Source organism: Heterocephalus glaber, unplaced genomic scaffold, assembly GCF_053883595.1.
Source record: "Heterocephalus glaber isolate CG9 unplaced genomic scaffold, H.glaber_assembly_v1.0 deba00000470, whole genome shotgun sequence".
NCBI lineage: Eukaryota > Metazoa > Chordata > Mammalia > Rodentia > Bathyergidae > Heterocephalus > Heterocephalus glaber.
Genome location: NW_028258145.1, coordinates 1,826,036 through 1,852,649, shown reverse-complemented (window position 1 = coordinate 1,852,649; position 26,614 = coordinate 1,826,036). Strand labels below are relative to the sequence as shown.

Below are 26,614 nucleotides of genomic sequence, written 5' to 3'. Positions count from 1 at the left end.
AAACTCCAGCTCCCTGGGCTGCCACTCGAGCAGCTTCTGCCCACGGGGAACCTGGATGTCAAGACTCCAGATTCTCTGAGGGGTTGTTGGTGTTGGAGACATGGCTGACTGGACCCAAGATATGATGGCCAGGCCCAGCTGGCTGCAAGATGAAAGCAACCAACTCAGTACTTCTTACTCTAAAAACAGGTTTTATTTGTGTGTGGCCACTCAGTAAATATTGAACAGTGACCATCCCAGACAGCCGCCAGGTACAAAAAGAGCAATGAATGGTGGCTTTTAGGGCTATCAGGACAACTAGAAAATGACAGTAAATGATAACAAAGCCAGAGTTTTCTCTTTGGTGACTTCTATACCCCCAAACAATGAAAAAAAGTTGATACAAAACAGTAAGCTCCACCATCAGTAATTATTACCCTTTCACATAATAATTTATTTCATTTCCAAGTGATAGCAGGTACAAGCAGTTTCCAGGAGTGCCCCCTCACCTGTTGGGTCAGGAGACCTGGCCCCGAGGCCCACCAGACCCCTGCCCAGGTAGTGAAATGCCAGAGAGCACAGCTTTCCTTGGAGAAACATTTCCTTTTAAACCAAGCACCTTCATTTGGCATTTCCGTGTGTGCTGTGCCAGACTCTTCTTGGAGAATAGCTCCAAGATGCAAATACCTTTCCAGGTAGAGGTTCTGGCAGCCCTGGGAGGGCCTGGCCCCACCCAGAGGGTACCAAGGGGAGCAGGTGACCTGGCAGATCCCTGGGAGGTGGTCCTGTCCCACCCCTGAGATGATAGGGTAGTTGTCACTTCCCTTGTGCCTCTGGCAGGGGGCCAGAGGAGAATCCATGGATGTGACTCCCCCCTCCTTCAGGGAGAGTCCTTCTGAGGGATAAGGCAGCTTCTAGTCCTTAGGAGGTGAGTCATGGTGGCCTGGAGCAGGCGCACTAGGCCAGGAAGTTCTCTGAGGGTTTGGCTTGGGGATCGGCAGGCTATGCCTCCCACCCACATCCCCAGGTCTTATTATACAATGATTTTAGAGCCAATTGCTTATTTTCCCCACAAATTTCTCCTCTCAGTTGGTTCTAAGCCAATTTTTCCTTGGCTTCCAATGCTGTGGGTGGAGAGAAGGGAGGGAAAATGGAGCCCTTGTCCCCAGGGCAGGAGAGGAGACAGGTCTGGACCAGGTTCTAGGGCAGAGGCCTGAAAGGAACAGGCCTATGCAAGGAGGCTTATTTGAGAGACTGCAAGGGGCCTTTCTGATTTTAAGAAAGTAAGACTGAATATCCCCAAATATATGGAGGGCTCACTGCTGTGGCAGAATCCCCAACAGGTATGATGGCAGTGGGGCTGGGATTCTCAGCCGTGAGGGCTTCCAAATTAATTTTCTAGAGGAGCTGGGTTCATGGTCAGATCATGGTCCGCTTCCTCGTATTATTGTGGGTGAAAGTGTCCAGGGAAATGTGCCAGAGGGCTCTTGTTGTTCATCCTGAAGGACAGACTGTTAACACCATGCACACTTTGGTAGTTCATCCGTTTATCATCCATGTGGCAAGTGTTGAACCCGGGCTTTCCGGGAGCATTTCTCACTGGGCACGGCCAGATGCTTCAGTGGTAATAGATGCTGAAGGCATGCAGAATGTAGAGCAGGGTGGTGATGAAGGCAAAGAACTAGAAGAAGATGAGAGCATCAGAAAGGGGCAACTCCAGTGCCCCCAACTCCCAAGGACCTCTGTGTCCCAGGAGGCCATGGTCCTGACCCTGCCTCAGTGTCCCCTGCCTGGACTGAGGGTGCAACCACTGGTCAGTTACTCCATCCTCTGGGGAACCCTACCTCCCCAGTGTCCCCAGGGTCATCTTGTCTTGGGACCCTGGACCACATGGTCTCCATCTCCACCTGCGCACGGGTCCACCTGCACCCTTCCAGGCAGCACACCTGGGCTCTGACTCCCTCGGTACACTGTCGGCCCAGGACTGCCTTGAGGACCTGCTTGTGGTGGTCTCCAGCCCCTCTCAAGCTCTCAGTGGTCCAGACTAGGAGTCTGGACATTTCCTCCTAAGCTCCTCATCTCCTCTGATACCCATGCCAGAAACTCACTGTCCCACCAACACCCCCCACTGTAGCCAGAGGCACCTGGAAGTCCAGACTTCACTGCTCCCAGACACTCACTTCTCCCCCGTTTCAGCCACACCACCCCTCAGTAGGACATCTGTGGCCTCACTTCACCCTCTTCTGCCTACTGTGCCCCCCTCTAAGCTGCACCGGAGAGAAAAACATCATCACGTTCAAAGCCACGCTTAACACTCACCATGGCATTCTCCTCCCTCAGAACAGTGGCCATGACCTCCAGGACACCTCCCAGTCCCCTGGCCACGCAGCCTCCCCTACCCTGCTGTCGACACACACACTATTCTCACTCCCCACTCATTCACTCAGCATCTCTCTTCTCAGCTCCTGCTGTGCTTCAAGAGTTGCATGGGTGTGGACAAGACATTAAAAAATTACATTTCAGCAGCAGCAAACAAGCAAGGTAAATAAGGGTCAGACAGTGGATGAGGTGGAGAGAAGGCCAAGGAGAGTGAGGAGGGAAGGGGAGAGGGCTGACAGGGACTCCTCAGAGGGAAGGCAACACTCCAGAGGCCGTGATCCTGGGGCACGGCCATCCCAGCCAAGGCTCGAAGGGTGCAGGTCTGAGTATGCAGAGGACTCAAGGAGGCCAGTGTGACTGGGGCAGCCTCCTCAGGCCAGTATGTGTGTGGGGTTGGGGTACGTGGCACAGAGGAAGCTAAAGTGGCCTGATGAGGTGAGGAGAGGAGAGGCTGACAGGCTGGAAGGCAGCTGGGGTGTCCTGTGGCCTCCTCAGAGCCTCCCAGTGCTTGCCTGGTGCCCTGTCTCACTCTGGGGACAGTGCCACAGGATGCCTCCCTTCCTTCCACAATGCAGGCCGTAGGCAAGGCTCAGCCTGTCACAGTGAGCCCCCTGCCACACGAGGGCGCCATTCCACAGCGGGAGATACCAGGAAGGCCCCGAGGGACTGAGCCCTGGGGATCCCGCGATCCCCAGGTCACGATGCCACCCCTATGGAATTCTGTCACTGAAACAAAGGACACGGGGGCCGTTCTGTCAGGCAGAGGAACTCGGTCTCCACTCCACAGCACCAGGACAGAGTGGTGTGTGCCAGTTTGTGTTTGGGGAAAAGTAAATTCTGAAGACTGTGGAGGATGTAAGAGGGAGCAGGACTTGGACGAGAGAAGGCAAGACGTGGCACTTGAGCCCGGGCGCGTGTACACACACACACACACACACACACACACACACACACACACACACACACGCACGCACGCACTGTTCACATCTTCTCCTTCCCCCATGCTCCTGCAGCTTTGAGGCTCAGGATCATCTGAGCTGCATGGGTAGAATTAACCCTCATGTAGTCAGGGCCCTCAGTGATGGCAGTCACATCCCTGGGGGCAGCTGGACACTCACCGAGGCTGCAGTGTTGATGTAGTAGTTTTTCAGGTTTGCAGACTCGGACATGATGGTTTCGTGAGCTTGCAGGACAGCGGCACTCATGTACAGGATGCCTGTGGTCCCGTGGTACAGGCTGTCCTGGAGATGCAAGCAGAGGCCAGGGCCCTGTCACTGGGGTGAGCACTGTCCTCTCTCACTGCCCAGCAGGAGAGAGTGAGAAAAAGAGGCAAGCCCAGACCCAAACTCCTGCTTTTACTTATGAAGCAAACAATAGTGGATTGATAAATAATCATGTCAGTCAGGCATGATAGTGCTCGCCTGTCACCCCAGCACTCTGGGAGGCTGAGGCAGGAGTATTACAAGCTTGAGCCCAGCCTGGGCAACTTGGGAACTTAGTTCCTTTAGTGAGACCCTGTGTCATTAAAAAAAAAAGGGGGTGGTAGTGGCTGGGGATGTAGCTCAGTGTAAAGGCTGGGGGTTCAATCTCCCCCACACAAAACGAATACCAGCTAGTATTAATTGGATGCTTATTCTGTGCCAAGCACAGTGCAAAGACATTTTCTCATTTAACCTTGTCAACTACAAGGTAGGTTCTACTGTACTTACTATTGGTTTCCTTTTCAAGGAATGGAAGCTTACAGTTAAGGCCAGTGACTAAATGGTTAAGCCAGGACCTGAACCCAGGCCTGAGGAACTCCAGGCCCACGTGCTTAACCATTAGCATTATGGAAACTTGCTGCGTGCAGGGGAACTGTCCTAACCATACACATATCTTGTTTAATTTTCACAGCTAACCTCATGGAACTGTGTCCCTGACATCTTGATTGCCAATCTGTTTGGATTAGGAGACTCCTGAAGTTGTGATTGGACAATGGGGGTGCTGTACTGACTGTGAGGAGGTGGGGCACAGTGGAAGAGGTGAGTCATAAGAGAGGGGGGTGCTTTGGAGGTGCTTTTATCTCTTGCTGGGGCTCTTCCCTCATGGTCTGCTCTGGATCGCCATGAAGGGAAAAGCTTTGCTCCATCACACAGTCCGCCATGATGTTTCTGTCTTGGGCCCAGCTGACCATGGACTGAACCAAAATTAAGGCTCTCTTCTAAGTTGTGGGTTTTTGTCTAAGTGATGGGAAAGCTGACCAATATAGTTAGCTTTTATTGTTCTCAGTTTATGATGAGGAAATGTAGACTCAGTTAACACTCAAGTTAACAACATGATGTGACAACAGTAAGAAAATTAATGATGTTATATTAAACAAAGGCATCACCTTTCAAGACTGTTTACTGGCTGTAATGGGAATGTATATAAATTTTCCATAAAATTCATGTGGCATATGGAAGAGTGGGCCCATCATAGTGATTGTGACAAGTCCTTAAACTAGAGTGATTTTCTTTGCTACTAACGTTTTCTTCAGTGTTGCTCCAATTATTTGTTTTTCCATGAATAAAATTTAGGAACAACACATCAGAATATTCTGTCTTGCTTTTGAGAGATGGAGTCTTACCATGTTGCCTAGCCTGGCTCTGAACTCCTGGGTTCAAGCAATCCTCCTGCCTCAGCCTCCCAAGTAGCTGGGACTACAAGTACATGACACAACACCACACCTGGCTCCAGAATATACTAAAATCAAAAGACCTCATCTCACAGGGGTGAAGCCCTGGGAGGGTCTCTGGTTTTCTCTCCCCACACAGATGGGCCTGTTGTCCTTCAATACCTAGAGATCAGTCTAGGAGGAGTCACCCCTCTGGTTCTTACCAGCACTCTCCAGGACTCAAATCTTTTGTAAAATCCAAGCAAGTAAGACAAAAAGAACATCAGTGAGATGAGGAAGGAGGTCAGGGAGACGTACATCACCCATCCCTGCAGCAACGGGGTTGCTACCTGTGTGGCAGCTACCAGGACCCAGACCCAGAACCCGAATACCTGTAAGAGAAAAGCACAAAAGAAGAGGTTAATTTGCTTGTTTGGGGCATGTTTCTCTTTGCAAAGTGTCCCTTTTTTCCTCTGTTCTGGTTAAAAGCTCAAATAAAATTAGGAGGAACTAAGAGGGCAATGGGGAAGGAAGGCTGCTCACTGAGTCAGCCCAGGTCGTGCTTGAAAACTCGAGGAGTTTGCACAAAGGTTGCAAAAGGAAGGTTTCTGAGCCAAGTCCTGCTGTGTCATCTTAGCCTAGGCAGTGTTGGTATGGATAGTTTTTAAAAACAATCTGAATAAGTTGCCAATGTTTAAAACAGAATTTTTTACATAAAAAAAAATCCAGATTTTTGGTATTTCTAGAGAAATCCATGGTTCTGAACACAATGTACCCATTTTCCAGGCCTGGGTAGGCTGGCTGAGTTGTGACTATCTCTCTGAAGAGGAGCTGCAGTCCTCAGTGGACCACATCCCCCTCCTCGTCAACCCCATGCCATCCTGAAGCAGACTCCCTGTTGGTCACTCACACTGTGGAAGAGTCCTCTCCTTCCCTGCTCCCCTCACCACTGAGTGACTGCTTGTCCCTGTAGGCACTTGGTTTGGAGGCCCTAGGTCACACATAAGCTGATGCTCTGGGGCTAGTTACCAGTTGGGCACTATGGTTCCTGTTTAATCACCTTTCAACTCTGTTCAGTGATTTTTTTATACCCATGGTGGAGAAACCAAACCTTTCCCCCATTCTTTCTGGGTTCTGCCTTGGCTTTTAGGTTGGGCTTGTCCCTCTGTTGGTAAGGTCTGGGGTGGAACCTAATAGTAGTACCAGATGGTATCCAGTTAGAGGATTGGAGGGAGAAGGTCCACATGAACACTATGTGGTTTTGTTTTGGTCTATCTCCAACTTTCTGAGCTCTTGGCCTTGCCAGAGCCTTCACTGCAGCTTCCTCAGTTCTCCCTTTAAATCTGTGATTTTCCAGCACCACCTTGGCTGGTGATTTTGAGAACTCAACTCCACTCATTTCTCACACACATCTGCTGACTGGGTATCTCTCCTTGGAAATCCCTCTGCAGAGAATGACTCTGAACTTGCATGGCCCTGAGAATGTCTCATTAAATTTTGCATGCTAGGTGCCTCCTTTGCTTCACCCCAGGCCTGGACCTGCCCCTCAGTCTCTTCAAACTGTACAAGAGCTGAACTCATGTGCCACTTCCAAATTCCTTCAGAACCCATCCTCCTCCACCCCTGCTTAGAATGACTCATCAATGAGAGAGTTATAGGATTGAACATGGAGGTACATACGGTTCTGAAGATAAAAATAATGTTCTATTTGTTACACTTCAAAGATGGTAAAGAGATTTATCTTTTATAAGGCAATCAAAGAATTTTGAAAAAGAAGAAGAGCCTGTTTTCTGTGAGACCACTAGAGATTTGTCATGATGGTGGGGAGCAGGAGATGGGTGGGGCCCAAAGATGACTCCTGAATTTGTGGTCTGGAGGAATCACATTACCAGATTTTAAAACTTTCTATAAAGCTACAGTAATCCAAAGTGTTGCAAGTGCAGGTGATTCATACTTCTGCACATTTCTCAAGAGACAGGCTATCCTCTTGACAGCTTAGCTCCTTTACTAGTTCTGTTGTCTTTCCACGTGAATTTTTTAATGAGCTTGTCAATACACAATATCTTTCTACTGGAATTTTTACTATGTTAAATCTGTAGACCAATTTGTGGAGAATTGACGTCTTCGCTCTGCTTAGTCTTTGAATATGGTATATCTCTTCAATTATGAAGATGTGCTTTGATATTGCTTATCAGTGTTTTGTAAGTTTTTAGCATATGTGGTTGTACACATTTTGTTATATTTATAAATATTTCATCTGGAGGGAACTACTTGTAATAGTGTTGTTTAAAAAATCATTTCCCAATTCTTTGTTGCTAGTAGATAGCAATCTAATTAATTTTAATGTATTGACATTGTGTTCTGCAATATGTTAAATTTACTTATTAGTTGGGGGTTCTGTTGTAGCTTGGTAGGCTTTTGGGGGGATAATGTATCTCATTTGATTCTAACAGCAATTGCTAATGAGACAAAGTATATTTGTATATATTTGGTGACCATTTATATATCCTCTTCTGTAAATTTTTAATTGTTTCTTTTGGTCATGTATTTTTACAGGTTTGTCTTTTTCTTATTGATTCATAGGAATACTTTCCAAGAGTTTGAATATCATTGATTATTATATATGTTTCAGATATATTCTGCTAGCATGTGTCTCACATATTTTATGGTAGCTTTTGACAAAATAAGTCCTTGATTTTAATGTAGTTGAATATATCAATATTTTTCCTTATAGTTCATGCTTTTTATCAAGTTTAAAAAATTCTTTCCTGCCTTGGGTGACAAAGATATTCTTGCATCTCAGATTTTCCTTCTGGGATCATTTTCTTTTTCTCTGAAATACCTCTTAGTGGTGGTTTCTTCAGGTAAAAGGTAAAAAGTAGGTTGGTAGCAGTCAATCTGATTTGTTGGAATATATTATTAATTTTTCCCTGAAAATTATTTTCTCTCAGCACTTCCAAGATATATTCTTACCATGGTCTACATTTTTCCATATTATTCCATTGCCTTTTGGCTTCCATTGTTGCTATTGAGAGGTCAGCTGTCAGGTGAACTGTTGCTGCTTTGTAAGAATCTGTTCTTGGCATCTGGTCATTTTTCAGAGTATTCTCTCTGTCTTTGGTGTTCTACAGTTTATGCACTAGTAATGCTGCATGTTGAGATGTGGATACCTTTTTACTACTCCTGCTTGGTATTTATTTTATATTCAATACCTGAAAATTCTATTACCTTGGTCATAGTAGTTTGATTCTGTAGCTTGTGGCTTCCATTAATTTTCATTCCTCTTCACTTGTTCCCTCCTATGTTTGGTGAATTCTGATTGGAAGCACATATCTGTGGTGATAGCTCAGTTCTGAATGATACTATTAGAGAACTTCTGGACCAAACAACTCTGCTGACTTCTGTCTAGTTCAGCTGTACTATGTTCAGGCTCTTCTTTTCATAATATATTCCTGGCTTTCTAGACTCAGAGTTTTTAGTTTACAACTAACCAGTATGTAGAGACAGTTATGTCACCCTACTCCTTATGAGACTTCTACTGCTATTGTCTTGAGGAAGATGAGCATTTATGCATGTTTTGGAGAATTCATGGGCTCTAAGGACAAAAGAGAAAGAGGAGGTAAGAAGCCAGAACAGAGTAAGAATTTTACAACAAAGTAGAGACTCCTAGGCAAGAAGCACAAACACAGCCCTAATGGGACCAGGAAACACATCCAGAATCCTGGATACCTCTCATAGCACCAGTTCTGGGAGCACATTTCCTCAAGCCTTAACAATCAACCTCCAAATGAATTTGGAAGTCCTAGGCCAGGTCTGGGACTTCCTGAGAGTGAGTGAGGCCAGCCTGTCCTGAGTAGGGCTGCTGAGGATGGGAGCATGCCCTCTGACATCCACTGCACTGGGCTCTTCCATGTTGATCCCTTTGACAGGGGCTGCTGATGCTGACACTGCAGAGAGGTGCCAGGGCTCTGCTTAGAGAACCCCACCAAGTATCCTCCTCACCAAGATATGGGAAGTGCACATGACTGACACCTAAGCAATGCCAGCTGTTAGTGGGAATGCCATTTAGGACTTGTAAAACTAGTGACTGCACAAGGATTTGTAAAATTTTAGATTCATATGCAACCTCTGAGGTCTATGTCATTCACCATTATATTTCTGGTGCCCAGCACAGGGCCTGGAAAAAGAAGCCCAGGGGATGAGGTATGTTAAAGAGTATTCTTTTAAATGAATCCATGATAACATCAGCACTATCTCATATTCACCAGGTTCTTCACAGTTTATAAAATGCACTCATTCAAACTGACTGACTTAGTCCAGTCACAATTTTAATTCCCTTAGAAAGACCAGAGAAATGCCACTTGATCCTTTCTGCTATGTACTGCCAGCCCCCTGTGTCAGGCTTGGGGTCAGCCAGGGTGCCTCAGTTCTCTGTCCCTGTAGTACTTGAAGAGGAATTCCTATCCCCTTCCTGCCATCACAGGATGTCTTGTCCAGATGCTGCCACATGTACATTATTTATTTTTCTGAATTTAAACTTCAGCACAATCTGTGATGAAGGGGCTGGGGCCTGAGAGTGCTGGGATCTTGTTCCCACCCTATGCTCTTACACAGCCAATTTTGCAATTGATTCAAATTGCATGGGACTCTTTTGAAATGGCTCTACTGCTGCATAGTCAAAGTTATGCAGAGGGATGTTATATACTTTTTATTTCTGCACCTGTCTACTTTCTAAACAATAGGAGAGACTAGGGCCATGGACTAATTCCAGGACAATTAAAACCCAGAAGAACGTATTATCTCATTTTGACCTCAAGTAGTCTAGGTTGAGAACTTTGAGTATTTATTTACACTTTAAAAGAACCTCATATTTGGCTTTACCAATTTTCCTGGCAGGCTAGGGTCTCTTCCATTTTAATTCTCACTTTGTATTTCCCAAGAGCAGGAGATATTTTTAGATGATTTGGGCTGGCCCTCAAAATGGAAGAATATTTTATTATAATTAGACATTTAGATCAAGGGTATCTCAAGTACAACCTTGGCAGGATTTTTTTTGGGGGGGGGCAGGATCTTTTTCTTGTGAACAAATACACACCATGTATGTATGCATACATTGTTCAAAAAGCTAGAGTGAAATGTGAAAGAACATTTATTTTAAAGTAGGACCACTTATTCACGGAGAGCAGCTCCCTCAGGTTTAGAGATCTAGTTAAAGAACTAGAATATAAGAGCTGGGGAGAAATGGCTGTTTTCAGGTCTGGGGCAGGGAGGCTGAGCATGGGCACATTACTATGTTGGGTAGTAAGAAATCTTCCAAAGGCTCCTGGGGTCGGACAAAAGGACATAGTAGGCTCCTGCTGGCCAAAGATAGGACAATTTGAGCTTTAAAAAGGAATAATAGCTACAATGGATTAGAATGCATCAGCTAATCTGAAATTCAGGAGTTTGAGGTGATACTTTAAAAAAAAAACTTTCATCCCTTTTGGAATGTTTTGAAAACTGCTTAATAAAGAAAAAGAATCAAAGAAAAATACTGCATGAAAGTAAGGAACTTCTAAAATATGTGGGGGTTCAGTCCCCAGTACAACAAACAAAACAAAAACACATGGATGCCTGAGAATTACCCTCAGGGCAGCGCTCTGAGTCCTGGGAATTCCGGGACCCTCAGGGGACTTTGAGAAAACCCCAAGCCTGGGTTGTGTCCCAGAGATTCTGACTGACCCGATGTGGACAGCTGCCCAGATGGTGCAGTCTGAGTGGAAAGTACTGATTCAGTTTCTCTGCTTCTGCTTTTATCTACCCTGTCCACACACCCTATGGCATCTTCCTTTTAAGCTTGACCCCAGCTTTGTCTGCTGGGCAGGTTATCTGCCTTCCCTATGCCTCTTTGTCCATCAAACAGAAGAGGGAGTCTCCTGGCTCCTCTCTCATCCAGCTCTTCTGAGAATTTGATGAGTCTCTGCCTGGCACTTGGCTAACAATCGTTGGCAGCTGTGAACATTTGAAATGGGCAGAGGACAGGAGGAATGATCCATGAGGAAGACCGAAGGAGGGAATGTCCAAGACCCATCTTCTTCTTTTTTTTTTTAAAACTGTGTATCCTTTTATTGGTACATTTTAGGTATACCATATAATGACATTCATCACTGGAAATTTGCACCTTTACTTACTCTGTTGGTTCTTATTTTTTCCCCCTTCCCCTTCCCCTTTAACCCCTCCATCCCTCCCTATTTACAGAGATTCTGTTTCCTTTTTTTCATTTTCTCATATTCCATTACCTTCTTTCCTATCCCCTACCCCTCCCACTTCCCCTTCCCCTTTGCCCCTTTTACCTTTTACCCCCTATTTTACCTTTTAGTCCTTATTTACACTTTCAGTTTCTCACACTAGAGAAACTATTCGGTATTTACATATGTGTCCTATTTATTTCACTTAAGAGTATCACCTCAATGTGCATCCATTTAGCTATAAATGTCTCTAATTTCTCTTTTTTATGGCTGAGTAGCACTCCATTTTATTAAAAAACCACATTTTTTTGATCCAGTCTCCAGTTGATGGGCACTTGGGTTGTTTCTAAGTTTTAGCTATTACAAACTGTGCTGCTATGAACATGGGTGCACATATATCACTGTGCTATGATTCTTTTAATTCTTTTGGGAAGATACTCACCAAGGAAATAGCTGGGTCAAATGGGACTTCCAGTCCTACTTCCTTGAGGTATCTCCATACTGATTTCCACAGTGGTTGCACCAGTCTACACTCCCACCAGCATTTGTTATTGGTTGATTTCATGATGGCAGCCATTCTTTCTGGGGCGAGGTGGAATCTCAGTGTTGTTTTCCTTTGTATCTCTCGAATAACCAGTAATGTTGAACATTTTCTCATGTTTATTTGCTATTTCTACTTCTTTGTCTGAGAAATGTTTGTTCATTTCAGACGCCCATTTTTGCATTGGGTCTTTAAATTTGGGAGGTCTGATTTTTTTAAGCTCTTTATAGAACTTTATTTATAGTTCTTTATTTTTTTAAGTTCTTTACATAGTTCTTTAAGTAGACCTTTGTCTGAGGGACTGCTGGTGAAAATTTTTTCCCACATGTGGGTTGTCTCTTCACACTGCTGGTGGTTTCTTTTGCTGTGCAGAAGCTTTTTAGAAAGAACAGATCCCACTTGTTGATTGTTTGTGCTAGTTTACAGACAACTTAGGTTTTGTTCATAAAATCTTTTCCTACACCAATGTCTTCAAGAGTTCTACCTAACTTCTGTTCCATCAGGTTCAGTGTTTCTGTTTCAATATTTAGATCTTTAATCCATTTCGATTTTAGTTTAGTGCATGGTGAGAGATATAGAAGATCCATTTTCTTTAGGGATGGGAAGTTCACTTCCAGAAGGAGGGAATGGGAGACCCATCAGCTGGATAGGTGAGACACACACCCTTCTGATGAGTTGATGAAAGCCTTGCTGTCCAAGAAAAATAAACCCATACACATGCATAATTTTCACCTACAAATTTGGGGGTTTACCTCACCCTCAGTATCCATCCATAGCCCTTTATTAAGCCCACTCCCAATCCAGGTTAAATAATTACTGACTGCTCCATTGTTTCAGCAATACTCATGGAAACATTAAATCAGCACATACTGTTCAGCCCAATAATACCACTTTTTGGAATTTGTCCTACAAATGCTGCTCAAGAACAAGGTGAAGAATGTGGAATGTTGCTTATTGTATCCTGTTGATTACAGATAGGAAATGACCCAAGTGTTTGTTCACCCACGCATGGCTAGTTAAATCAATATATCTGCACAGTGGAATTCGCAGCCTTCAGAAAGAACAAGAAAACTCTTTATATCCTCTATGGAACAAGTCCGGAGACCAGCATGCCCCATGTGCTATGGTTTATGTAGAAAAAGGAGAAATGTGTATGTGTGCATTTGTGCCTATGTGTGTTTGTTGGGGATGAGACCCAATAACCCAGTGTCTTGGCTTTGAGGTGAAATGCTTAGCTTGGGGACAAAATTTTCAATGTGGGACCATGTTCGTGTTCAAGCTGATCCAAAGGAAATAGAATTGTAAATTTAAAAAGAAAAAAGAAGGAAACTAGGCTGGGTGATGGAGGCTTGCAAAGAATCTTGAATGGGAAGAGATAAGCAGAGAATCGCCTTCAGGGAGGAGGGCTGCCCACTGGGGCACAGTGGCTGGCGGGGCATGGGCAGGTGAGGGGCAGGTGAAGGACTGGAGAGGGGTTGGTGAAAGGCAGGTGAGGGGCTGGTGAGGGGCTGGGGTGGAGTGACCCTCACATACTGAGAGGTTCTGAAAAGGACACTATCTAAGCGATGATGCCAGAAAGGGCGAGGCAGGTAGGAGGAAGTGGTGTGGGTTCAGGGTGAGGCAGACAAGAAGCTGAGCCCTAGGAGGAACACAGGGTAGGGCACCAGGGGCAGGTTTTTCTGCATAGCTGGATGGTGTTTTCATGTGGCAGGTCTTGCTCCCTGCCAGCACCACATTCCCTTTCTTATTGCTTGTCTTTATTTTCATGACAGCTTTGCGTCTCCTTCCTTCCCCTGGTACTCAAGTGACCAAAAATGCACAGAAACTTCAGGATGGGAGGAAAAGGCCCAGTCAAGATGGGAAAGGCCCAGGAAGTCAGCAGTACAAGGGAGCCCAGGCTCCTGGATCCTCGGGGACTGGCAGAAATGGGCTCCACAAAGGACTGACGTGGCCATTGCCCACAGTGGGAACCACAGTGCCCCGGCCTGCCTGCGACGTTGTGATGAAGAAAACTGTTGCCCCTCGTATCAGGCATCTACAACACACGCTGATGAAGTTCGGGGTCTCTTGGCCATTGTACACCTCCCCTCCTTTGTTAAATTCCCATCCTGACCACTTGTAAGTGCCCATCCAGTAGCATCAAGCACATTCTGCAGCAGCCATCGCCACCACCCAGCAAGAACTCTGCTCCCCAGGAACTCTCTGCCCCTCTCCCAGCTCTGGCAACTCCTTCTCCTCTCTGTCTCTATGAATTTGACTAGGATAGGGACCTCACCTAAATGGAGTCAGGCGGACTTGTACTTCTGCAGCTGGCTGATCTCACTTAGCAAAATGTTTCTCCGTGTACTACCACCCATGTGGTAGCATGTGCCAGAATTTCCTTTTAAAAGGCATAATAATGTTCCATTGCATATATACATATAATATGTATTACACATTGTTCCCTAATTTACAATGGTGCAAAAGCATTCAATAGAAACTGTAGTTACAGTGTTGCACTTTGATCTCTTCCCAGGCTAGTGTAATGCAGCTAGCGATGACATTGCTAACTTTATTGCACTACTGTGGCTCATTTTTTCTAGCGGTCATTTCAGTAAGCACTTCATAAAAAAACAATTATTGGGTTGATGGGAATATTTCCGGTCCAGTATTCATTGATGATATCCCCTCCACCTGTAAACTCCTTTTGCAGGATTTTCTCCCTCAGAGCCGAAGCCCTGTGATCCAGAGGGAACATCAGCTACTCTGAGCAAGCTGCGCTGCTCAGTTAGGAGAGGTAATAAGGGTAGGTGAGGCACATGCTGGCAGTTTCGACCAACAGGAGTTTCGACTAGAGTGGGTTCATCAGGACACAGCCCCATCATAAGTCAGGAGATGTCTGTGTTACATTCCCGTGACTCACTCATCATCTGGGGACACCTGGGGTGCTTCTGCCTTTCAGCTATTATGAATACTGCCGCTATGAACACAGAGTGCAAATACTTCTGTAATGCTCACACCTAAAAGGGAAAAACAAGACAAGACCCAGCCTGGGCCTGAGCTTTTGCCACAATCGACAGTTCCCTTGCAGAATGCCAGAGAGATAGCTCCTCCATTGGGTTCACCTTGTCCCTGCCTCAGTGGCCCACATGGGGAGCCCTCAGGAGTTCGACTGTCCAATGAAAACACTCAACTCCGGGGAGATGTTGATGGCTCACAGCAAAATCACATGGCAAGAATTATTTTCTAACCCTATGAGTTTAAATTAATTGTAAAAATATGTTAACACTGAAGAAATTTTTCACTATGCCAGGTTACTTCCCATAGTCCTTATGCATACACATTTTTATAAAGTTGTACATCATGTCACACATACAATTTGTATTCTGGTTTTTAGGTTTTCCTATGTGGCTTAGCAAGACAGCTGGTTCTTGGTATCTGCTATTGCTTTGTCCTATAAAGTCCTGTGAACACTGAATTAGTGGACACTGAAACATTGCTCCTAGGCAAAACACAAGGCTAGGCTTCTTCGAGCCTCTGGGCACAATTTTCTGTTTGCCAGTGTGTAGAGATTACTTAGATAAGATAAGCATCTTATCTAACGTGCACTGCTGATTTCTTAACTGAACTGCAGGCTCAACAGCCTGAACAAAGCTTGTCTAACACAGCCGTTGTTTTCAAGGCACAGGTCAGCCTTCTTGTGATTAGGGAACTAGACAGTGCTTATGCTCAGCAAAATCACCCACAAAAATTTGAACAGTGTGGCACTAAACAGAAGGTGACCAAGCCGCATGGTCACAGCCTGAGAGCTGAGACAAGAGGACAGTGTTGGCCCTTTCCACCTTGGCTGGGACAGTGCATGTCGGGCAACATTGTGCTCACTCCCTAGTGACTGTGAAAGGGGTTACAAATGCATTTTAGCAAGTATGTGAATCTGCAAGTACAGAATACAGGAGCTGTGAGGATCTGCTGTACTTTCAATGCCCAAATCACATTCCCTCTGGGATAAAACCTCTTCTCCTCAGTGGGGCCCAGTGTCGCTGTGTGGGGTATCCAGCTTTTCACTGTACAGATGAGGCTGCTGCAAACCACTTGTTACTCAGATGTTCTTCTTTTGCAAGCCTCCTGGTGGCACACATGGACAGGGAGGGAGTGGAGGGGTGATGTCCCAACATCTGTTAGGCTCGGCACATCCTATCTGGCCGTGGACACATATGTGACCAAATTCTGACCAAGCAGATGTGAAGGGAAGCTGCTGGGGGGCTCTCAGGAATGGAGACCCAGGGCATGGTGGTCCCCTTCCATGCTCTGGCCATTACTGTGGAGACAGGGGGACCCTGGGGCCATGGGAATGGAGGAGGAGACAGATGGAGATCTGGGTCCCCAATGATGCAATGGCCTGATGCAGAATCACCCACAAAGACCCTGGCGTCCCAGGATGTGAGTTAGTCTGTTTCTCTCCTGTTAAAGCTGGTTTTAGCCACCAACAGTCCTTTTTGCAGTTGAAGACCAGCTGAGACACAGGGCTGGCCTTGTCACCATACCTGTCACTCCCTTTTAGATCACTCACTGGTTGCCATGACTCACAGGGTCAAACCTGGACCACAGCACCCAGGCTGGCATACACAGTTCCAGGCTGTGATGAAAATATCTTTCTTCCTGTGCATGGCAGTCAGGGCATGTAGGCCCTTGCTCCAGCCAAGTGTCTCTGCTGTCCCCTCCCTGCCCTGCCAGGCCTGAACAGCTCTGCTCCTTCACAACAAGGACCCTGTGGGTAAGGACCCATTCCAGCATAGGCCATCAGCCGGGACTGGGACCTGAGGGTCACCCACAGGAGGGTCACAAAAATGAGAGGAGCCCTGGAGCATCATGTCTGCAGCAAGTGGACCTCAAAGCAGTCCCTTGTCCCAGATGACAGGGTGGGGAACATGGACCGGCTAGGGGAGCTGGCTTCCCCCAGAGAGGTCTCCCTTCCCAGCAGGCCTCCTGTGGGCAGCTCAGAGAACTCCATCCCCACAAAAGGTTGGCGCCTGTCCCCTTGTGGCACTTCCCACAGGGGAGTGAGTGCCTTTGAGAGGCCATGGGACCTCCCATAAGGCCTGAATCCAGGACCCCATGAGGAATCCAAACAACTAACATGATAGAGAAGCTCCACCCTCTGTTATTCAACCTAGGACCCTTCCAAACCCTTAGTCACTGTGTCCTGACTCATGGAGGGACAGTTTTCTCTTTTTGGCTTTAAGGTTAGAAGGAAATTTCCACAGAGAGCTCCCCTGAGGGCCGTGTATTATCTTGTCCAGTCCAGGAACAGTAGTGCTGGCTGCAGGTCTGTCGGTAATCTCTCCTCAAGGAACAAGTCCTGTAAGGGCCCTATAAGCACTCTCAGAATGGGCTGGCCGCCTGCACAGGACGCAGGGTGATGGCATGGGCCCCAAGTAGGGCCCGCCTTGGCCTTGTCCTTTGTCCTTCCTTCCTCCCCTCTCCAGAGGCTTCCTGGCCCAGGACCACACCCTCTCATTCAGCAGGTCACTTACTGACCTGAGTTTTATGGACTAAACAACAGAGAATTAGATCTGTCTAAAGTCCAAAGGGCTTTTCCTTCTTGACTCTGAGAGAAAAACAATTAAATCACTAAGCGCAATCTTTTAAAAAATTTGTTTTCCATTTATGGACTTTAGAAAAGTTAGAACAGAAAAGCTGTGAAGCAGCAGGGTACATGTGTCCCCTCCTCCCAGAGGCCTCAGGGATCACTTCTCCGCTTCCCTGCCTCCCACCCCAGCCTCCTCCCTCTCATGTTTCCTCCTGGATCCTGTCACACTGATTAACTTCATGTCCCTTCACATGTCTCCAGGAAGTCACCAGAGGAGCCTGGACGTGGGCTCAGTGGAGGTCCCCACATGCTCCTCTTCCCCGGGGACCCAGAAACATTTGTGATAGTGACCATGTTCCTTGCTGCCATTAGGCACTGCCTGAAGTAGTCCTCTGGCATCCCCAATATCACCAGACCGATATCGCCTCCTCCAAGAGCTACCCTTGACTACCATGCCCCAGTGCCTCTCTTGGTGGCTTCCCTGGGGTCACTCCCCTTTCAGTCTCTCTCCGCTGCCTCCTGCCTGGACCCTAAGGTCCTGGAGGCAGAACTGTGCCCTGAGGTCTCTGTGTTCCTGGACACTGGCAGAATCTGGTAGAATGTGACAGATCCAATGACCAATGTGAGAAATGCGGTGAAGGCAAGTTGCTGGGCCCACCACTCACTCCTGGGTCTGACTCCCACCCAGGGGACACACCTGACACATTCCAGGCCTGCCACTGTGGTCCACTGAGGGCTGGCAATGGAGATCAGTGCTCACTTTATCCCCACCCACTTCCTGTGGCCAGACCCTAAAAATTCTCCGGTAGAAGCACCTTCCCTCAAGGCTGTGAGACTCTGAGGAGGATGTCTCTGCCTCCTGCCCATCCTCCCCACACATCACCCCAGGCACCCTGGCCGAAAATGTGCAGTCAAAGAGATCAATGTTCAGAGAGATTCAGGCCCCCAGCACCACTTGAGCAGACAGATGGGTGGGGATTGGGGGCTGTGGAGAGTGTGAGACAGAACCGAAAAGCTCAGAGAGTCCGGCTGAGACAAGGTGCAGAAGACCTGGAGGCCCAGGTCCATAGCAGCTGGCTCCTCAGGCTGGGAGCCCCCTAGACGGCACTCAGGAGCCTGCTGTGTCTTCCAGGAACAGTTACAGCCTGGAGGAAGGAAGTGGGGCTCAGGACGCTGAGCTGTGGACCGTGGGTTATGAGGTGGGCTTGCTCCCCTGGGTCAGGGCCATGTAGGTCCCAAGCAGATGCCATAATGGCCAAGGAAGACCCGATGGGCAACAACATCTGAGGGCTGGACTGGCAGGGACAAGAGGAGGGAAGGGAGGCTTTGGAGAGGGGTAGGGCCGGGAGCTGGAAGGGCAAAGGCCAGGGACCTCAGATCCCTCCCTGCCCTGGCCTGCTTCCTGCTACTCACCAACATGGACAGTGCTCCAGAAACCCAGCCTGACTCCCACAGATTGGCCCCACCTGGGGGAAAGGTCCCTGGGATTGGAGCAGAGAAGCAAGGTGCACTGCTTATCGGAGACACTCCTCGGCCCCTTGGGTTCCGCTGTGCAGAGCATGAGGCTCCTCCCTGTTCCTGGTCACTGCCTTGAAGTGCATCATGTACCTGAAACTGTGCTGGCAGACTGGCCTTCCACAGCGTGCTGCTTTTCCTCAGAGTGGCCACTGGTTTGGGGAAGGTGGTAGGCACATGGTTGGCAAGAACAGCCTGGAAGATGAGACCTGGGCAGAGGGACAAGCAGTGCCATGCAGGACTGGGCTGGTTGGTTTCCAGTGTCTCTTTACTCCCAAGCCCCTTATCACAGTGTGGATCTTAAATGTCCCCCCAAAGCTCATATGTTGAAGGCCTGGTCCCTGGCTGATGGCACCAATAGGAGGTGGTAGCAACTTCAGGAGGTGAGGCCAAGCTAGAGGCAGCAAGTCTTCAAGGGTGTGGCCTTCAAGGGGGTGTTTTTGATTTTTTTTTTTTTTTTTTTTTTGGTACTGGGGATCGAACTCAAGAACTTGTGCTTGCGAGGCAGGCAGCAGAACCACTGAGCTAAATCCCTGGCACTGATAGTTTGTTTTTTGAGACAGGGTCTCACTATGTAGTTCAGGTGGGAGTTAAATTCATTATGGAGCCCAGGCTGGTCTCAAACTCAGTGATCCTCCTGCCTCAGCCCTGCAAGTGCTAGGATTATAGGCATGTGCCACCATGTCCCCCTCTGAAGGGGATATTTGGACTCTATCATCTTCCTCTTTTTCCCTTCCTGGCTTTCATGATGTGAGCAGCTTTGCTTCAACATGGATGCCCGCCATTATTCACTGCTGCACCAAAGTGACAAGGCCAAGTGAGCACGGACTGAAACCTCTGAAGCCATGGGCCAATAAGCCCTTCCTTCTTTTAAGCTGCTTGTCTCAGCCTCAGATATTTTGTCACAGCAGTGGAAAGCTGACCAACACAGCCACTCTTATCATCTTCCCTGTGACATGGCTCTCTCAGCAGCTGGATCCTTGCCAGGTCCTGGTGGTGGGAGTGGAGTGAGAAGAGGCGAGGGTTTCCTGGTCTTGTTAATATCTCCAGCAGTGGCAGCAGGTAGCCCCAACCCCAGGTCCCTGTGCCCCTTCTCTGAGGTGGCCTCTGTTTTATGGCCCAGCCATCCTCAGCTATGCAAGCATGGCCAAGGCTTCCTTTCAGATTAGCAACCTTTTGTTCCCCGACTCTGAGGGTTGACAGTGACCACTTCTCATGATTATTATTCTCTAGGTCACTTTGACACATCTGCTCTACTCTTTTTGCTTTGATGGAGGATGAACAATTCCCTGGGTCAAATCCCTCTGTATGGTTTGCTTCCCCCTGCACCTAACAGCAGGAGAAACCCTGCCTGTCTCCTTGGCTGTTGTTGAAACCATTAGACATCGCACTGCCCAAGGCAAGGGTCACCACTCTCTTGTTCCTCTTTACATCTCCATGAACAGGTGCTCAGTTAATGTTGGCTGAATAAATCCACGGGATTTAGGGGGGGCAGAGTCTCTCTCTTCCCTGTACCCCAAATTTATGCATTAGTTAACTTCCAGACCACTGTTTCTGGAGCACGTGCTCATCCTGTGCTGCCACTTCCTGTCACTGTTCTTATTCGAACACTATGGTGGCTTAGGAGACCATTGTTTCTCTTTATTGCCACTCCTGGCATTGTTGAAACCAAGGCTCAGAGTGGTTAGGTAACCTGCCCAGGGTCTCACGGCAGTTGAGAAGCAGAGGCAAGCTTTAGAGTACATCCTAATTGACTCCATCTTATTGACCCTGAATATACTGGGGTCTCCCAGAGTAGTGCTGGGCCTGGTGCTGGGAACCCCCAGCCCCAGCTGCTCCCTCTCTCTGCAACATTCCTTCCCTCCCCTGTTCACTCTTTCTTGTCTTGTGTCCTCTGGGGGACATCCTTGGACGCTGTTCCCATGGGACTCTGGGTGCCCTGGCACAGAGGTGGCTCCCACATCTGGTCGGACAGAGGGGCAGGGTGCTGTCCCATGCTGGGGAGAGGCTGAGTGGTGGTGGTGGGGTCAGCAGGAAGGCCCAGAAGTAGCCGAGAGAGGCAGCAGGAGAGATGATGAGACAATAGCTGGTGAACAGAGGTGACTGTCCCCTTGGCCCAGAAACAGGAAGACAGAAAAGGGAGCAGAGGACAGCACAGGAAAGGACATATAATTTTCAGAAAGCTCAGCTTCTATGGACTGGTCATAAGGAAGGTGTCATGGTTTATATCTAGATGGCCGGAAAAGTCTCATGCACCCATGGGTGGGGCTTTTCAGAGGTGACTGGATCATGCCTTGCTGGTGGTGTTCACTAATGGACGAATTTATAGCTGAATGTGATGATGGGAGGTGAAGCCTGGTTGGAAGAGGTGGTCACTAGGGGCGTAGCCTGGAAGGGTCTATCTCCCTCCTTCTCCCTTGATCTCTTTCAGCTTCCTGTCTGCAGTGCCAGGAACAGTTCTCCACTGCCATACCACCCTGCCTTGGAGCCAGCTGACTGTGGACTAAAACCTACAAATTGTGAGCCAAAATAAATCTCTCCATCTTTAAATTGTAGGTGTTGGGTATTGTGTCCCAGCCATGAGAAAGTGACTAAGACAGAAGGGGACGCCACTGCCTGAGATGGGCCCTGGGTCCTCCCCCAGCTCCTACCCCTAGTCCTGGCTTCAGGAAGTTCCTAACAGGCCCATAAATATGAAAAAAAGAGGAGGAGCGGGTTGACATTAAGGTGAAACCAAGGATTTGGGGTGAAACATAAGGATAGATTTCCCAGGTCAGAGGAGCCCAGAATGAGCTTCTCAGGGCTTCTGAGTATTTCCTTCTGACTGGTGTGTGGGCGAGGCAAGACGCTGGAAGGAAAACATCCAATATCAAAGAGTGTTCCAACCCTCGCTTCTTTTAAACTAGCTCAGTCGCTAGAAGATTTCTTAGCTCTTTCTTTTTAATTAGACAAAAATCTAATTAACTGTAAAAGTTAAAAGATCTGACTTTCTTGGACTCTCAGTCACAAAGCATTCCTTCTGTGACAGACACCTGTGGGGGCTCTTGGCTTCCACCTCTTAGCTTGTATAAAAAGCTTAGGCGTTAGCTGGGTGTGGTGGCGGACACCGGTCATCTCAGCATTCTGAGTCCAGCCTGGACTTAGCAACATTCTGAGACCCTGTCTCAAAATATAAAAAACAAAAAATGTCTGAGGGTATAATCTTGGTTTCAATCCCACTATCTCCCCCTCCCTCCAAAAAAGTTGGGAGTCAACTGGTACCACACGTGTCATCGAGCGACGGGTCATTGGCCATCCAGATGCTGGCTGTTAGGAATGAGGCAGGCCTGGTGCTCACACCCGCAGCCCAGCGCTGGCTCCACTCTTGGTACACAGAGGAGAGAGGGAATAAATGGAGGTCTGTTCTTGTCTTAAAAGTCATTGATTCAAAAGTTCCTCACACTTGGGAGATTATGTTTTCAAATTACTATTTTCAAATGAGAAGTCCAAATTCAACAGAACATAGACTAGAACATGAATGGTAGTATTAAAATCTCATGCCTTGCTGGCAGGAATATAAAATTCAAAAATTATTTTCCAGTCACCCTGCAAGATAGCTTATTAATGTCTTAATAAAAACCAAGCAGAGAGTTATTATTCCACCAGCAGTCATACCCAGGCATTTCCTCCAGAGAACTGAAAATTCCATCCACAAAGAAGCCCATTGGTGGGTGCCTATGGTGGCTTTATGTGGAATGACCAGGAACTGGAGATATGGGGACTGTTTCTCAACAGTGATGGGTTAGACAGACCTCACTCGGCAGTAAGTGGGATTGAGCTATTGGCATGGGTGACATCATGGATGGGAGTCACAAGCATCATCCTGAGTGGAGAAGGCCTGTCACAAAAGCTCACATATATAGGTGTCCACTGACTCATAACGTTCTCAAAATAACAAAATAGTAGTGACAGGAGTGGTGGTTCCCAGTTTGCAACTTCCTAGGAATCTATAATTACTGCAGAATAAAGAGTTTAAAAAATATGAATTTTACTGTCAAAAACCTGAAAATGAAGCATCTTAGAAAAAGATCAGTAAGAGCAGGCTGCAGGGGAGGGCAGGTGAGTGGAGAAACCACAGGACCCCTTGGAGTAGGAGTCTTTTTTTTTGTACTGAAGATCAAACTCACCACCTTGAGCTTGCAAGGCAGGTGAGGTGCCACTGAGCTAAATCCCAGGCCTCTGATTGTTTTTGTTTTTTCAGTGTGGGGGATTAAACTCAGTGAGTGCTGAGCTCAGTGCTTTTGATTATTTTACTGTAAGACAGGGTCTCCCTAAGTTACCCACAGTGTCCTTGAACTTGCAATCCTCCTGCTTCTGCCTCCCAAATAGCTGGGATTAGAGGTGTGCATCCCCATGCCCATCCTGTTTTGGCCCTGTGTCACATGGGAAAGTCCTCAGCACAGGCCTTCTGTCTGGTGGTTTATAAACAGTGGCTCAGGTAGGTGGTAGGTGGCTGCAGGCACTGCAGTGTGAAGTCCACCCCCACAACACCCACTCTTGGTGACTGGATTTCATTTTCTCTGTTTCCCTTAGCTGGCCTAAACTCCCAGTTTTGCAATCCATTCTCTGAACTCTTGTCCTTAGAAAAACATATACCTGTCTCTGGTGCCTTTGGCCCCAAGACTAAGAATCAGCCAGCCCCTAGGACCCTGGGCTCTCCTGCTGTCCTGGTGACATTCGCAGGCCACCAGGGCTGGAGCAAGGGACTGTGTGAGGCTGATTCCTCACTTCCTTTCTTTGCCCAGTGTGTCTTCTGTTCAGTGGGGTCAGAACTGCCACCCACTTTCACTTTCTCTCTTGCTTTCCTACTCACCTCCCTGTTCCTCACCCCAGATCTGAGAAACACTCGCTTCTGGATTCTGTGCCACAAATGCACATTTAAGGTGAGAACAGCATACACAGGAGAAGTCCATTTAATAGATAGTCATCCATATATGGATGCATGCCGATATATGCATTATATTCATGTTTCCAACAGTGAATAAAATTTATAAATAAAGTTACAAGAGGAAACATCAGGCAGGGCCACATAGATGGGTACTGTACGCGTAACTGTCTAGTCCTCCTACCAAAGCACTGAGACAAAGACTGGGAAATTGTCCCAGTTAGAGGACACAAAGGAGATAGGACAACTCAACACAATGTGGGGATCCTAGCCTGGATTCTGAACCAGAAAAAGACATTTGTGGAGGGAAATGAGCAAAATCCAAATAGAATAGAGCACAGCATTCATGTTAATCTCCTGATTTTGAGAGTTGTGCTATGGGGGATGTGGGTGGGATAGGAAGCTGAGTGAGGGACAGATAGAACTTCTGTACTATGACTGCAGCTTTGTGACAAATCTGAAGTTATTTAAAAATATAATGAATAAAAGTGGACCAATGGCAATATTCCCATTCCTCCCAAACAGATCAAATCCCAGGGCCCAATAAGCAGGAGCTTGTCTTCCGGGAATTCCACTTGCAGTGGGGAGGGGGCACAGGATGACACCTCTCACAGTGACCTCCCCCAGTGCTTTCCTGATTCCAGAAACGCCATCCCTCCAGCCTTCTGTCCTTTCTTCCCTCCTGGAGTCTCTTCTGCCACCCAGCCTGGAACTCCAGCCAGTCCTCAGATGCCAGTGACAGGCCAGGACCCCTCCCTGACCAGGCAGGTACAGATGGTCTCTCCTGGCTCTTGCCAAAGCCTGACCACAGAGAAGAGAAATTCCGGGGTCTGTGAGGACCCTCGGGAAGCAGCAGGCTCAGCACTCGTGGCTTGCATGAATGACACAGAGCTCACACTCAATAAAAAGTGGTGGAGCCAACCATGGCCTTGGCAGACCTTTTGGCTGTGCCTAGATGAGGGACATACCGAGGTCCTGGCACACAGCACTTGCAGGAGCACTGAGATGTCATCAATCTGGCAGGAGGCCAAGTTTGTGCCCAGGGGGCAGCCCTGGCAGAACCTGCTTCTTGGGTGGAGTTTCAGCCGGAGCCTCTCACAGGCTGCACCCACTCCGCCTGGCTTCCCTTCCTTGGGACATTAGTGGCCACCCTTTAACTAGTTTGCCTGAAGTTCACTGAATCAGGGCCAAGAGTGAGATGGCTGGTCGGGTCCTCCTTACAGGTGGTGCCGCTCTATCTTCCCTCCCCGCTCAGGACAACACTGCCAAATGCAGAGCAGGTGAGAAGATACCAGCCCCAAAGTGATCTCTCAGAAGGGTCCAGAGAGCAAAGTGCGCTCCTTTGCCCTGATTGTTCACCAGACTCTCGTCCCCTCAGTGAAGGGAGTGACAGCATCCAGCTCTGTGGGACTTGGTTCTGCAGGACATTGTTGTGGACAGCTCTGCAGACGGCCCTTTTGGGTGCCGGCCGGCCGGGAGCAGGGCCACAGTCGGGCCCCAGAGTGGCGCAGTGTCAGGTTTCCCAGTACAACCCGCGCATCTCGGAGCGCTTAATAATGGGACCTTGTCCCAAGCTCCCTGGTGTGAGGAGCCCACATGAATCAAAGTTCAAGGTCCGTGGAGGAGACAATTCAGAACCCCGACCTCACCCCACCCCCCAACAGACTGACCCACAGTACCCTCCCGTTCTGAACTTTTAGAAACTACAAATTGTTGGAGAAAGAGACCATGTCTTAAGAGTCCCGTTGCAGTATTTCGCTAAGGCTCCGGGATATTCCAGGTCGAATTCACACCCCTCCGGGCAACGGGCGCCCTGTCCCTCATCCCTGCTGGGAGGGAGGAACGACCTGTCTGTATGAGCCCCGGGCCCAGGCTGGCAGGCAGACGCGACAGGGTGACAGGGGCTTCCCGGACCCCACCCCGGGTGGCCGCTGCCGCACTCACCAGCTCCGGCAGGAAGAAAGCAAAGGGGATGGTGAGAAGCAGGCCGAGCCCTGAGGGCACGTCAGGCGGTGCGTAGCTGGTGGTGGGCGGCGGGTCGCGGGCAGCCATGCTGTCCCCTGCTCGCTGCTCCCCGCGCCTTCAAATAGCACCTGCTGGGGGACACGCCCCGCGGGGAGGGGACAGCGGAGGGCGTCCGCCTGTGGGGCGGGCGCGCTGGGGGAGGCAGCGGAGTCTCTCAGACCTGTCCCGAAAGGACCTTCCACCTCGGAGGGCATCACTCCAGGGGACGCCAGCGTCCTTCGCCCCATCCCTGTGCCGAGTGTGAGTGGAGGCTGTCTTGCTACAAGTCAAGGTCACAGCCTGGTCTCTAAAGATGCCCTCTGCCTCTCTGGCCTGCTTCCTCCTCCTCCACCTCGCCCTCCTGCCCTGCTCCAGGGGCCAGGGCCAGCCCTCCTGTCTTCCTCCCGTCCCTGTCCTTCTTCAGGCACTTCCTCTCCTCAGCTACTTGCTGCAGATGGAGGGGCTCCCCTTCCCCAGAGAGCCACTCCAGAGGGCTCCTGGGAGGGCCCAGCCGGCCACTGCTGCCCAGCTTGTGCCCCTCCCTCCCTTCCCCCAGCCCCTGCCTAGTTGGTGTCCTTCCAGGAGCTGCTGACTCCACCTGCTGTTTTCGGGAGCAATGCTACATAATTTTAGGGTAAAATCATTTGGCTAGCCTAACTCTCCTGCCTACAGCCCAGCTATGGAATTCTGAGACATAATTCCATTTTGGCCCCCGGTCACAACTGAGACCTCAATGATCCGGTGATGCTGTGATGCTCCAGGACAAGATTACACCAGCTTGAAGACATCCTGGGAGGAACAAAATCTTCATCTACTCAGTCCCTCATTGTTCTTGGATTGTTAC

At 48.4% G+C, this 26,614-nt stretch overlaps 1 protein-coding gene across 2 annotated transcripts; it reads right to left on the bottom strand.

Annotated features, from left to right (window-relative positions):
- Positions 1-406: 406 nt before the first annotated feature.
- Mall (mal, T cell differentiation protein like) lies at positions 407-26,019 on the bottom strand. Of its 2 annotated transcripts, XM_021257991.2 has the most exons (5): positions 25,711-25,840; positions 8,219-8,585; positions 5,215-5,382; positions 3,477-3,599; positions 407-1,660 (listed from the first exon to the last, which is right to left on the bottom strand). In XM_021257991.2, the coding sequence occupies exons 2-5, from the start codon at positions 8,267-8,269 to the stop codon at positions 1,598-1,600; spliced, it is 405 nt and encodes a 134-aa protein (XP_021113650.1). In that variant the 5' UTR covers positions 8,270-8,585; positions 25,711-25,840; the 3' UTR covers positions 407-1,597. The 2 variants fall into 2 exon arrangements, with proteins under 2 accessions (XP_021113650.1, XP_004844391.1); XM_004844334.3 differs by lacking the exon at positions 8,219-8,585 and having other exon boundaries at positions 25,711-26,019.
- Between the last annotated feature and the right edge of the window lie 595 nt (positions 26,020-26,614).